A 14508-nucleotide genomic window follows, 5' to 3' on the forward strand; every position below is an offset into this window, starting at 1 on the left:
ACAAACTTTCACGATGCTTCGCAATTCAACGTCACCTATTGACGTCAAGTTGTTTACTCAGTGGCTCTGGGCAACAACTCTAAAACAATGTTAATCCGTTGAGAATTTAAATAACATTATGATATTTTCAGGAAATGACGTCATGACGTTCCGCTGCTGACCAGAGTTTTCGCGCATTTTTTACGTTATCAAAATTACGAAATATTTTTAGTGTAGCGCGTTATACCTTTCTTTAGAGTCGGACTGCTCCGGTGCGGCGTTATAGTGTCGTATGGTTACTGCTATTTCCGGCTATTGTTGTCTGATTCTATTCAATTTTTAGGAATAGCTTCGTGATATGCTAATCTTAGTATGTGCAAAATATTACGTCTTAGAAACAAAAAATATAGGGAGATATGATAAAATTCCCAGAACTTCCCGAACAACCCTCGTATGTTTTCAAATATCAGTTTGAACGCAATATAATTATAACATGTATCTTTAAATAGTTATGCCACCACACTGTGGTAATCAACCCCTACACAATTACACAGAATCTATGATAAAACAAAACAGACAAATGTATCTTTTTTTTTAATATATTAAAAGTGAAGTTAATGGATATAATTTTCCTGCAAAATAAATTAAAAAACAACAACAACTGGACTATCCTCTGTCATTCTGTTTTCCCAATACGACTTATTTCTGAAGTATGAAAAATTTTACCTGCGTCACAGCAATATAAACTACATCACTTGAATGTGACCTTAGCCCTAAATTCAATAATTCTCCACTCAAACTCTCAAATCTATTTCTGTTCCATTGCAGAAATGTCATGGATTAATAATGCCATTAATAATATCTTACGTAGGTTTTAACACCAGCATTGAATGCCTCCTGATAATTCTGTAAACAATACAAACAATACTGAACAATATGTGATAAGGTCAGCAGTGTAGCAAGGTTACATGACCGGTGTTACATCTACCGGGGAAACAATGCATTAAAACATCTAAATCGTGTAAATTGACAATTATGTCTAAAAACAAAAACCGATATGATGATTCTCTGTTGCCATTTTTTTTCACTGCCATATACTAGTATACGGTCAGTAGTGACTGTGTAGAAAAGTTACATGACTGGCAATACGGGAAACTATGCAATAAAACATCTAAATCGTGTAAATTGACAATTATGTCTAAAATCAAAAACCAATATGATGATTCTCCGATGCTATTTTTTTCACTGCCATATACATGTAATAGTATACGATCAGCAGTGTAGAACGGTTACATGACTGGTGTTACACGTACGGGAAACTGGTGTTACATCTACGGGAAACGATGCAATAAAGCATTTAAATTGTGTAAATTGACAATTATGTCTAAAAAACCAAAAAGCCATAGTGATTGCCTGTTGCTATTTCTTTCACTGCCATATATACATTTATTTCTGTTGTATAAGAAATCACTGGCATAACACTTTAAAGGCCAGGGGTAAATGAGGAGAAAAAAAATACATAAGCATGTGTCTCAAAATTATTGTAAGAGACACAGGGTCAAGATGACACTGAAGTTTAGGTATTATATATAACTGTATATACATCTTTTAAATTAAATGAATGTTTGTAGCAAGACATGGGACAGGATATATTTATTTTGATATGGTTAAAGTCGACAACCACAGTTATAAACCATCGTAATGATGACTTTGCAGCATTACTAGTAGAGAAAGACCTCAGGACTGATGCCCATTTCAGGCACTTGAGTAAAACTTCTGTTAGCCGGCAGAATAGCTTCAAAATGCCTCACATATGGAAAATTCCAAACTCCTGGCACAGCTGAATTTTTTGAACTCTTAGTAGTGAGGAGCAAGTGATTTGGAGACGGCAACCATCTAAACTAGCAATCATAAAACTACTCTGCCGAAGTCATCAGTGTTGAGGATCGGACCCCTATCCTAGCACTAAATAAAATTATGCAAATAAACAAACAAAAAAGAAAGATCTATTGCTCTATACAAGAGGGAAAAAATAGCACAACTGAAAACATTATTCTTTTGTTCTTTTGTCTGGTTTTTGAATGCACCAACACATCAGATCACATCTTCAGATTCTTTTAATTAGTACAATTAAGACAGTAATTTAGTATTTTGTATGGAACTTAAAATTCCATTTAGTTCTATTTTACTTTCAACAATCCTTACTTCCTATGATAAGCACCTTATTTGCTTTATATCCATTTCTACAATATTATAAAACACGTGTTTGACCTTATTGATTGAAGAAGAAAAAAATGAACCGCGTCACGACAAAACCAACGTAATGCGTTTGCGACCAGCATGTATCCAGACCAGCCTGCGCATCCGCGCAGTCTGATCAGGATCCATGCTGTTCGCTATCAGTTTCTCTACTTGTAATAGGGTTTGTAAGCGAACAGCATGGTCCTGATCAGACTGTGCAGATGCGCAGGCTGGTCTGGATCCATGCTGGTCGCAAACGCACTATGTTGGTTTTGTCGTGATGCGGCTCAAATATTTATTTCTGAGGCACAATGTGCCTTTAAATTTTAGAATTCGTCAAAACCCCTCCCATTAACAATAAACAGTTCCAACTTCCAAATACAAAGAAGGACATGCCCATTACATGAAAATACAGCATGCCACAAATCAGGTCAATTTTAACTCTCCTATAATATTTCTTTTTTTTTCACTGTAACTACATGTATTATAAATATCATTTATAAATCAAAGCACAATGTTTACAAAATTTTTGCCGAGTTTGCATTTTCCATTAACAATATTATGAAATATCTCTATTACCCTAACCAAATTGCATTATCATAGCTGCCTTGAATTTTTATTGAACCCATTTTGAAAATATCTTACATTAAAATATTACTGGTATTGATTTTGTCAGGGAAAAAAAGCGATGCTTTCCAATAAAACAAACAGCTTTTGGCACAGACTACTAATTTCAATCAATACTTAGTAAATGTAACCAATAAATTTGATAAAAGGTAGCTTTTACCTATAATAATTCTTGGCTTCAAATGAGAAGTAAACTGCTTAATTAAGAAAACATGTAGTAAACGTTAGAATATTACGACTGAAGAGAAGTTTTAACTCAATGCACACCACAGAGAAAACTTTAGATTTGTATATTTTGCTTCCTTTTTTTCTTTGTATATACTTTCTCCATATATCAAATACAATACATACAGAGAAATATACAACAATAATAGACAATAGGCCAATGATCTGTGTTACAAACAAAGAGAAGAAAAAAAATACATTTAAATAACAATATATTTATCCCCGAGAAATAATCAGATATAAGTTTGTAAACAATTACAGATAACAGATTAACAGCACAACAAGCACAGTCTGATAATCTGTTGATGAAACATTCATTCATAAATAACAGATGTTGACAGATGGTCATATCTGACAGAGATCTGTTAATCAGGCATAACTTCATAAAACCTGCCTTAACTTGCCTTAACTTGCTGAATTTCTGCAATGCATTTGCTCAGTTTTGAATTTGGAATATTTGATGCACAAAAATATGAGCCACCATGCAACAGTATAACAGCCTGTGTATGATTTACATGATAAACTCTGTGTATAATTTAATTGATAAACTGTTTGTGTATAATTTAACTGATAAACTGTCAGTGTACAATTTAACTGATAAACTGTATGTATATAATTAAACTGATTAACTGTCTGTATATAATTTAACTGATAAACTGTATGTATATAATTAAACTGATAAACTGTATGTATATAATTTAATCGATAAACTGTCTGTATATAATTTAACTGATAAACTGTCTGTATATAATTTAACTGATAAACTGTATGTGTATAATTTTATAAGAATCTTACACCGGCTGCCGGTAAAGATGGGATTATCTAGCTCACGGGTAACTGTTTAGCGGAAACTCGACAGAGTCTTAATTGTTACCGCTGTAAACAGTTACCCTGAGCTAGATATTATGGTCAGCCAGTGTTTGATTCTTTTTCTTCCATATTAAATGTCATTTATTTTTGAAACAGAAATTACGAAAACTGATATTTTCATTGCGCACTTTTTTCTTATAGTAGCGTATGGACTTACAAACTTCATTTATACAGTAAAATGACGTAAGCACTAGAGTAAGCACTAGAACGCAATTCATTCATAAAAGACGTGCATCAATGACTTCATTTAAAGCTCATGGGGGATGTAAGACAGGGTTTTCAAGCACCGGTGTTAACCGGAGATAATACTGTCTGATATGCAAGAAAACTGATAAAGTTTATACTTTAATACTGATAAACTGTCGATGTAAAATTTCATTCATAACCTGTCTGTGTATAATTTAAGTTTATAATTTAATTGATAAACTCTATTTGTATTATCTAATTGATAAACTCTATTTGTAAAATTTTATTGATAAACTGTCTCTGTGTGATTTAACTGCTGATAAACTGTATGTGTATAATTTAATTGATAAACTGTATGTGTATAATTTAATTGATAAACTGTCTGTGTATGATTTAATTGATAAACTGTCTGTGTATGATTTAATTGATAAACTGTCTGTGTAAATATAAACTGTATGTGTAATGACTGTTATGACTGACAATGAAATGATTTACATAATAAACTGTCTACATGATTTACTGTACATGTAATGAATTTTACAATTATTAATAAACTTTTAATGATTTATATGATAAACTCTCAGTGTAAACATTTACATGATAACCTGTCTGTTTAAACATTTAGATGATAAACTGTCTGTGAAAAGATTTACATGATAAACTCACTGTGTAAGACTTACATGATAAACTCACTGTGTAAGATTTACATGATAAACTCACTGTGTAAAGGATTACATGATAAACTCACTGTGTAAAAAATTTACATGATAAACTCACTGTGTAAGATTTACATGATACACTCACAGTGTAAAGATTTACATGATAAATTCACTGTGTAAAGATTAACATGATAAACTCACTGTGTAAAGATTTACATGATAAACTTACTATGTAAAGATTTACATGATTAACTGGCAGTGTAAATATTTACATGATAAACTGACAGTGTAAAGATTTCAAGACAAAATGTCTGTGTAAACATTTAGATAATAAACTGTCTGTGTAACACAAAGATTTACAAGATAAACTCACTGTGTAAAGATTTACATGACAAACTGACAGTGTAAAAGATTTACACAATAAACCCACTGTTTAAGATTTACATGATAAACTCACTGTGTAAATATTTGCATGATAATCTACATGATTAAACAATGGCACAGAATACCCATATGATTCTCCCTTAGTCTTTGAGGAATTTACTTAAATCTACTGTAAAATATTATATATATAACAGTGTAAAGGTAGTTCTACCTACTTTCCAAAGTCTGGATTGGTATACATACCTAAAATGCAACCTTTCTTCTACAGTCAATATATCAATCATTCACAAGATCGAACACTAATACTTGGTGATGATGACGTTTATGATGATGATGATGACAGTGATGATGGTGATGATGATGATTTTGTCATTATTGATAAGTTAATCAAGTTTATGATGGTGATGAAAATAATTAATAAATCAATATTCATAACTATATTTTCATAATCTGACCAAGAATTTTAATTATTAAAGGAACCATTACATGAACTGACTCAATACAAATACTAAGTATATTCAAAACAGAAGAAAAGCTTAATTTTATATCTACAAATGTATTTGCAAAATTACATTTTGATATATCTATTATATTTATTTATAAGACCCAGATTTAATGGTCACATGTCCAAAAAGGCAAAGTGGACACTTTTATGGTCACACCAACTTGGGGGTGCTTAGCACCTTTGCGGGAAAATAAATCCAGATTGGACCATTATTGAGATGTAAATGTTTTAACAGTTTTATAATATTAACAGTATAATAAATTTTCATGTACATCTTCCTTTTGATGAAACAGACCAATAAATCAAACAGAAAGTACCGTGAGTACAATTATAAGATTTTATCTTAATTAATTCAAATTAAAAGTGAATATAACATGAAAATTTAACATAAAATGGGTGTCCCTTCACCAATGGGACATAACTTTTAACTGATGATTTTCAACAAATATCATCATTAATTTAAAGTATGCAAATACTAAAATATTTAGTACATTGTGATATTAAAAATTAATATATTAAGCCATTAGGTATTGACAAACTATCGAAATAAATATTAAAATGTATTATCAGCAAAAAAATATTTTCCAAACGATGAATTTCTTAAACTCTGAAAATGAATTTATAACCTGTAAGAAAAGTTAACACACAACATGAATATAACATTCAAAATACGATCAAATGCTAATGCAAAATAACCTTCACCTGTATCGCTGCACATTTTTCTTATGCGGGGGGAAGAAGATTGGGCGGTGGCACCTGCAGACGAGCTACTGCGTACCCGGGCTCGCACAGGAATCACTGCTCGTGGAGACCCCCGTGGAGAAGATGTTGGTACCACCGCCGACTGGATAGTTTCACTAGCAATAGTGCTGCCGTGTGAAATCAAACACTACAGCCTTCAACAACACTATATCACTAGTTCCACCACAGGTCATTTTTCTTTCTTTTTTTGTTACAAATTTTCAGAAAAACTAAAAATATTAATTATCCACAGCAGATGGCATTCAGAATAAGGAATTACATTCACATATAAATCAGCTTATTTTGCTCATGAAATCCCCGAAGAACATTCACAAATAATCCCAAATAAGATTTACATAATTGTCATACAGACAACATATCTTCAAGCAGACGTCACTCAACCAACTCTTGTTTGACCTTCAAGAATATTATCCCAATAGTCTGCACTTGTTTTGTCACAACTTAAAAACCCATGACTTTGCGACTTCTGGCCTTATACGGCACATATATCCACACCATATCAACTGTTTGCCAGCATATAGGTCTGCATTATTCTATCACACTTTCATCCCAACAAAATAATTATAACAAATGAGTAAAACATCAATATTAGAAGACAGAGGAACCTATTAAGCTCCAACTAGTATCTAGCTTCACTCAATGTTATGTTATTGATTTTGCCGAGGCAATTCCACGTTGACGACATCTCTAGAAGGACAACGGAATCCTTCAAGGAACTTGTTAGAGAGAGAGGCAAGCAACGGGAACCAATATTACACTGTCTGCAAGATTTTAACAGATTTCGAGGTTTCCAATAGGAAATTTATGCAACGCGTTAGTGGAAAACACTGTCGCATAGAAAATATACCAATACTGTATCAGCTTTTTATGGCTAACCCTTAACCTGCTGAATTTATGTAATGGATTTGCCCTGCTTTGATTTTAGAGTAGTCCATTTAAAGTTTAAGGGATATCAATATCTAAAATTAATAAAAATTGAACTTTTTAAATGTATAGAGCCTGGTCAGACTGCACAGATATGCAGGCTGGCCTGGCTGTAATACTGGTGGCAAAAGGTTATCACTATCAATTCCAGCAAGATTAATGGTTAAAAGATTATCATGCAATATAACAGTTTTCTGATATAGATAATAAACAATACCTCCCTTAAGTTAGGATAATATTCAGGTCTATAATACTCTACAAACAACATGCAAATCGAGAAGGCTAGACTAATATAGGTCAATAAGGAAGGCAGTTTATAGTTCAGACTCTTCGTCAATGTAATTAGGCCAGTATTTTTCCTTTTGGATTTAATGATTTCAGCCTGTAATATAAGATGCTGGGTTGTTTCGTTTATATTTTATTTATGCTATATTCTACATTTTTACATATATTTTGATGCTTCAGAGGGATCACCCATTTTCCAGATTTTTAAAGCCTTAATTTTCATTTAAGTGATAAAATCACTTCTGCTTCAGTTTTAGCAATTCAAGATTTTTCTCAGAAATGGAGGCATTATAGCATTAAGAATAAATAAAATATGTTGTATAAGTTTTATTACAATAGCAAGTATTCTTTAAGTGTATCATTCACAAGAATTTCACTTAATAATTTCCTCATGTAATATTCAACCATGCTTAATTATAAATATATCATGGATTTGACTTTGAAATTTTTGAAGTGATGATAGTTATTAATTATGAAGTGTTTGATATCATCTTATTAAACCTCATAATAACCTGCTGCCAGGAACCCAAAGGTGACAGTCGAGCCAGGCAAGTCTGCACATTTGTGCAGTCTAACTTAATATGCTGCCCTTATAATACTATTGGTAGCTCATATTTTGTATTCTGATATTGAAATCCCTTAAAATTTTAAATGGACTGTCCCAAATTCAAAACAGGGCAAATCCAAATCAACAAGTTTGACATCAATGTCATGTAAACAAGACTTAAAGTTTGTCAGCCAGTGTTCGTTTCAGGAATGTACATGTATATTACCCACCGTCCCCCTGCCCCCTTTCGATAATTCCCCAATCCAATTAGCCGAGCCTTCATTATGATTAGTATCACATCCATTAAAGATAAATTATTTACATATACACAAATATACATGTATTTATAAGAGCTTAATTAAAATCAAAACAATTAAAGGAAACATGTCTTTTTTTATAAATATGTCGCATTTTTTCATTATCCCTCATGTACAGACTCAATCAAACCGAGTTTGCAATTTTCATGTAATTTTGCTGTTTTTAATGCTTTAGAGGTATCACTTTTTTCCAGATATTTCTACTATCATAATAGCATAGATGATGTCATAATGTCAACAAATAGTTTCGTCATACCCTGGTGTCAATAGTATATTAGTCTACAGTATATTAGTTTATAGTATATTAGTATATTGGTAAACTGTGAGACAGATCAACCTGCTAAACAAGTGATAATGAAATATGACATGCCCTTGACGTTATTACCTTATTTATTAACTGTTGAATATTTTATTAGCAACATTCCTCAATTCCACACTTCATGCTGTCACAAACTATTATATATCTGCTATTGTAGAAGGAATCTCCTACAGGAATACTTACTAAATGAATGCTTTATTAACTGTTACATCATGAAACACCATTTGATGGGTATGAAAAATAATTTATGACTTTCAGCCAAAGAAAATAAAAGTCACTTTAGGCCAAAGAAAATTAGTGTAACTTTCAGCCAAAGAAAATTATAGTGTGACTATTAACCACAGAAAATTACTATGACTGTAAGCCAATGAAAATTTGTGTGACTTTAAGCCAAAGAAAATTAGTGTGACTAAATTCAGCCAAAGAAAATGAGTGTGACTAAATTAGCCAAAGAAAATTACTGTCAGATGCAAGCTGTTGTTTCCTTAACCAAGAAACCTTACACTCATTGCAATAGTACTAGTTGGTTCCAAGAAAAAAAGATTACAGAATGTATAAGCTTATAGCTTAACTAAAATAAATTCTGAACAAACTTACAGCAGAAATCTGATGACAAATCTATGTTAAGCAGTTTCAAAATGTTCCCATATACAGTCAAGTAGGTAATGTCCAAAATGTCATTTTGTGACATTTTCCAAAAGCTATAGGTTTTACGATAGAGAGTGATTGAACTTTCTATGATTTAGTTATTTCTGCAAGACTAAGTTAAGTATATATAAAGGATAGTAAGTTCCCCATGGTGAATATGGAATATACCTCACTGAGAATTGGAGTTTTGAATATTTCAAAAAGAGGAATGCAAATAGTTATACGAAGATTACCACTCCGAAGAAATGTTCAATTTCAACGATAAACAAACAAATATTTATTAGATCTTTTTATTTTATATTTGATACCCTATTAGCCAGTCACCAAAAAGGGAGCCAAATGAACTAAATGTACATGAAATTATGCCAACATTATGAAAATCTTTACTTCTTGTTCATTATATTATACTATATTTTACAATACATTATAGAATGGCAACCAAAATTCTATATTTTAACTTCAAACAGTGCGATAAAACTTATATCTAACTCACTGATATATTTTAGTTACTCATTTGAAGCATGATCTTTAAAAAGAGTCAAACTTAATTTCTTACAACATTGTTGATATTATCCCCTATTAAAATTGTTGTGAACTGAAACAATTATTTAATAGAACATCTATCATTCTGAATCTGGTTCAATAGCATAGTACACCCCTAATTTTCATCGAAATGAAAAAAAAAGCAAAAAAAACAAACAAACAAACAAAAACACAAAGTACTTTATAAAATTTTATTATAATAGTAAAAAGCAAACCTAAGCCGGTACTTTTCGTTTTTCTCGACAATCTCTTCAAAGTTGTTGCAAAACAATTCATTGGTCCTGCGATCTTAAATGCCGTTACAAAGTAACTCTTCAAAATAGTATGTATGATTCAAGCAACCTTTATCGTTTAAGACAATGTTGCAAGTGATGAGACGATTCTGGTCAACCTTTATATATACTCGAAAACGCGTCATTTTTTTTTTCTAGTACATTCTTGAACGGAGAAATTTTCAAATGTAGGAGATTTTTCATAGTATTTCGTAATGGAATTTTTTTAAAAAAAGGAAAAACATTCAAGACTATGTTGACAAGATAAATGCAAATAGATATGTCAGGCTTCAAATCATGAAGAAGGAGAGTTGAGAGCTTTCTAGAGCATTCCATGTTAAATAGTGATTAATAAGACTTATGTATCTAGATAGATGCTTAAATACAAAAAAAAAAGTACTTTTATATAAGTAGAAAGGATAAACAAAGAACCACATATATAACAATGGATATTTGTTATTTTTTAAGTTTTAAGTTTATACAATTTTTTTAAGTTTGATAGTGTTGGATGTTATAAGCTTATTAATTATAAAAAACACTTTCAAATTCGTTTAATGGAATCAACCAGCACTAAGCAAAGAATGTAAAGTTTAGCTTGCCCCTGACTATTTTTTTTAATTAGTATTTTTTATAAGAACGGATATTAAATTCTGCTATTTTTTAGTATATGGCATTACAATGCATGATCATTTTGAACAAATTTAAATGTGGATATAAATATAAATTAAAACTAACTTTCATTCTGCTTTCATGGGCAATATGTATTAATAATTTAATTTCTTCATTTGCCAGAACTAATTAAGCCCCTGTTGCATTATGCTTGGCATAACAACTTAACGGACATGAACAAAAGCACACATTAAACATTTCTGAAACAACTTGGGAACACATTAAATCAAACAAAATCAGCCACAAACCCAACCATCTTTTTGCCATGCTGATTGAACAATGAAGTTGAGTATTAAAATTTCACTATTTATCACTTTTCTCAACTGGGTGTGACCTGTTTCATTCATAAATTTTGTGGATTATCCAAAAACAAAGGGCAATAACTCTCTCTGGATTGTTTATTGCTAGGTGCATTTGTTTTAAGTTATTATTTGTGAATATAAACACTAAGTTACATTAAGCTGAATATCTATTAAATTGGCAAGATTTATATGGCTTAAAAAATTGTATCTAAATCAGGGGGAACAACTCTGCTTAAAATTCACTGTAACAATTAATTATCAGACTAACATTTTAACAGCTCTTACTTGACATAATTGATAATCAAATTATCAACTTATTAAAAACTTATTAAAAAGTTACATTTACCAATCATATAATATTGTCTACAGCCCTAATAAATTAGTTATCAAATAAACATGTTGCAGTTTCATTAACAGCAAGATCTCCGTTGAGGTGGGGCAACAAACATGTATGCAAATGGCAAATTAAAAAGAAGGTATCACAGACAAAAATATCGATAGCAAATTTACCTCTGTAAATTAGCACAAATTATGATGAATGTGAAAGGAAAATTATACAGTATAATTTTTTAAGCAATATAAACTTTTTTTGTGGTAATAGCATATTCTAGCAATAGAAAATAAGTGAACTTACTTGCTTGCATATAAAAAAGCATAACTTTGTCAATAATATATTGATTGCAGAGAAAATCAAGCATGACTTGTGTTTTACCATAACATTCATGAATGTCAAGTATAAACACAAGCACTGAAATCCTTTAAAAGTTATCCTACAGAAACAAATAATTTCACAAAAGTTTGCTTTAAAAGGGGCATAACTCTTTCGATAATATATTGATTTGCCGAAAAAATCAGACAAAATTTGTGTTTCGATATAGATGTGTAACAAACTAACATACCAAATATAAACGCAATTATTGAAAGTTTACAAGATATCCTCAGGTAACATTTATTATTTTACAGAAAATTTGGGCATTCTACCAAGTTGATTTCTGCGAAAGTCTAACATAGCCCGTGTTAATAAGTATTAAAACAATAATCAAAATCCTTCAAATATTTATCTGGGAAAACCTGAATAATTTCAAAGAAAATTTGGTTAAAAAGGCTCATAATTCTTCATTATAAGTTGATTGCTGCGACAATCAAACTTGATCTCTGTTTTGATATAACATACTTTAACATACCAAAATATAAACACAATAATTGAAATACTTCAAAAGTTATCCTGCAAAAACTTTGTCTATGGACAGGTGGATGGACATGCTGTTTCTTTTTTTCTTTTTCCTTTATGAAATTAACTCTATTGTTCTCTTTTGTTCTGCTTACAATTTAAAGACATACAGACAATGCCATATGATTATAATTATGTCCCATCCAGGCTTATAAAAAATTTAAGCGTAATTATACTATAGATGTTGACACTCATTGAAAGATTGTTAATTTCTGCTTGTCTAATTATACCTGTATTATCTTATATCTCACAGTATATTACAAATCTCACATAAGGCTGCCCTTCTTGATAATTCATTCCTATACAAAACACAACCTTATAAAACAAACTTAATCCTTACCCTTGAAATTTGAATAATGACTAGTGACCCTGCTAAGACAATTTGCTGTTCAAGTTAAAATATAACAGCTCCCAAGTAGGTACAGTGCACGGAAGTAGCAAGTGCTACTTATCCAATGCACAATTAATATCTTTGTTTCCATCCAAGTATAGAATTTAACTTCCAAATAATTTAACTTGCAACATATATCTATATCTAAATAACAAGCCTGGTGTTGCCAAAGGAGAAAAATTAATTAAAAATTCTCTATTATTCTTTCTGATTTGTCATGACTATAAAAACTATTAAATGAAAACATTAATATATACAATGAAAGAAATGACTGGGAAATATTGTAATCTACTTATCCAGTATATAATGGTAAGAACTGAATATAAGGTCAGTGGCCAAGTGTTGAACTTACAGAATGGTTATAGCTGATACTATTGGTTGTTGAACTGCAATCTAAGTATAAAATCATTTCCTGCTTGTAGAGGAAACAAATTTCATCACAGTATATTTACAGGTTTGTACTTTGGAATTACTTTGCTTGACAAATAATAGGTTTAAACACATTATACGTCATATTGTTCCAAATGTTTTTCCTTATTATTAAGGAAATATAAAAAAATCAGAATCAATAAACTCTGCTTCATTTGTTTAAAGGAACTCCACTGAGGTCCAAAAGTCAAAAAACATAAAAATGGGCTAAAGTATGAATGACCACTGTGCATATCATATAAAGGTCAATGACATTGACCCCAAGTCACCTTGTCCGATAATGAGGTCTCTAATACATTGTACTACTTCCTGTTCCTCTTATGAAACAATGATGATAAGATCTTTAATCCTACAAATAATTTTCCAAGAAATTCATGAGGTACTGAATAATTCTGTTCAAATAAAATACATGTACAATCATAAAATTAATTAATGAGGAAATAAAAATATCATTTTTTTTACTTACTCAGTGATATTTCCACTAATGGAGATGCATTTATCTTGTATCAGTTTGGGTATCAAAATATTACCACATGACTTGAGACCTGGATAGATAAAAAAATCTGTAAAGATAAATTCAAGTAGATATGGACATTCCTTTTATTGCAGCTACTGTTGAATGATACACTAAAATACATACATATCTTAACACATATAAACATTTTATGGGAGTTTTTTTTTCATAATGTTTTTATTTGGTATGATTTAAAGTCATACTGATACTGTTAAGATCAACTGGCAACTTTCCAGCCTTAATGAAGTAGGAAAATATTGATACAAGTGGCCCTCAAGTGTGGGTTTTGTGGTCCATGACAAGGAAGCCCCAACAGCAGCAATATATACTAACATACATGCCTTTACCCAGTGTCACCACAGGATAGATTACTAGGGCCATTTCCAATGGCAAATATGCTTATTTTTTCCCAATCTTTCAAGAAAATTCCAATCAAACTGAAATTCTCAATATCGAAACTGACAAAATTGCTGGAGTGCAATCCAGTATGGTATCAGACAGATGTTTCCACACATTTCATTGTCAAATTTTAATGTATGTTTTATGTTCTGAATGATATTTGCATTGGTTGGAATAAACCATTTTGCACAGTTTAAAATACTATGCCGAAAGAGCATGAAGGAGGATTCAAAAGGTACAAAATATTTTCCCCAATTAAGCAAAATTTTATGACGCAAAA

General features: G+C 30.9%; 1 protein-coding gene across 3 annotated transcripts in view; it reads right to left on the bottom strand.

Moving 5' to 3' along the window:
• The window catches only part of LOC132741451 (ras guanyl-releasing protein 3-like), an 82792-nt gene that overhangs the window by 62445 nt on the left and 5839 nt on the right, over positions 1–14508 (bottom strand). Inside the window, exon 2 of one of the 3 annotated variants that reach the window (XM_060729611.1) lies at positions 13782–13860. Coding sequence is in view for 2 of the 3 variants with exons in the window: in XM_060729610.1 (XP_060585593.1) it covers positions 6379–6394 (16 nt within the window). In the remaining variant the exon portion in view is untranslated. Of the gene's footprint in view, positions 1–6378; positions 7026–13781; positions 13861–14508 lie in introns of those variants that run through there. The other 2 variants (XM_060729610.1, XM_060729613.1) reach the window with 2 other exon arrangements.

This window comes from Ruditapes philippinarum, unplaced genomic scaffold, assembly GCF_026571515.1.
Source record: "Ruditapes philippinarum isolate M1 unplaced genomic scaffold, ASM2657151v2 ctg112_1_1_1_1, whole genome shotgun sequence".
In the NCBI taxonomy this organism is placed as follows: domain Eukaryota; kingdom Metazoa; phylum Mollusca; class Bivalvia; order Venerida; family Veneridae; genus Ruditapes; species Ruditapes philippinarum.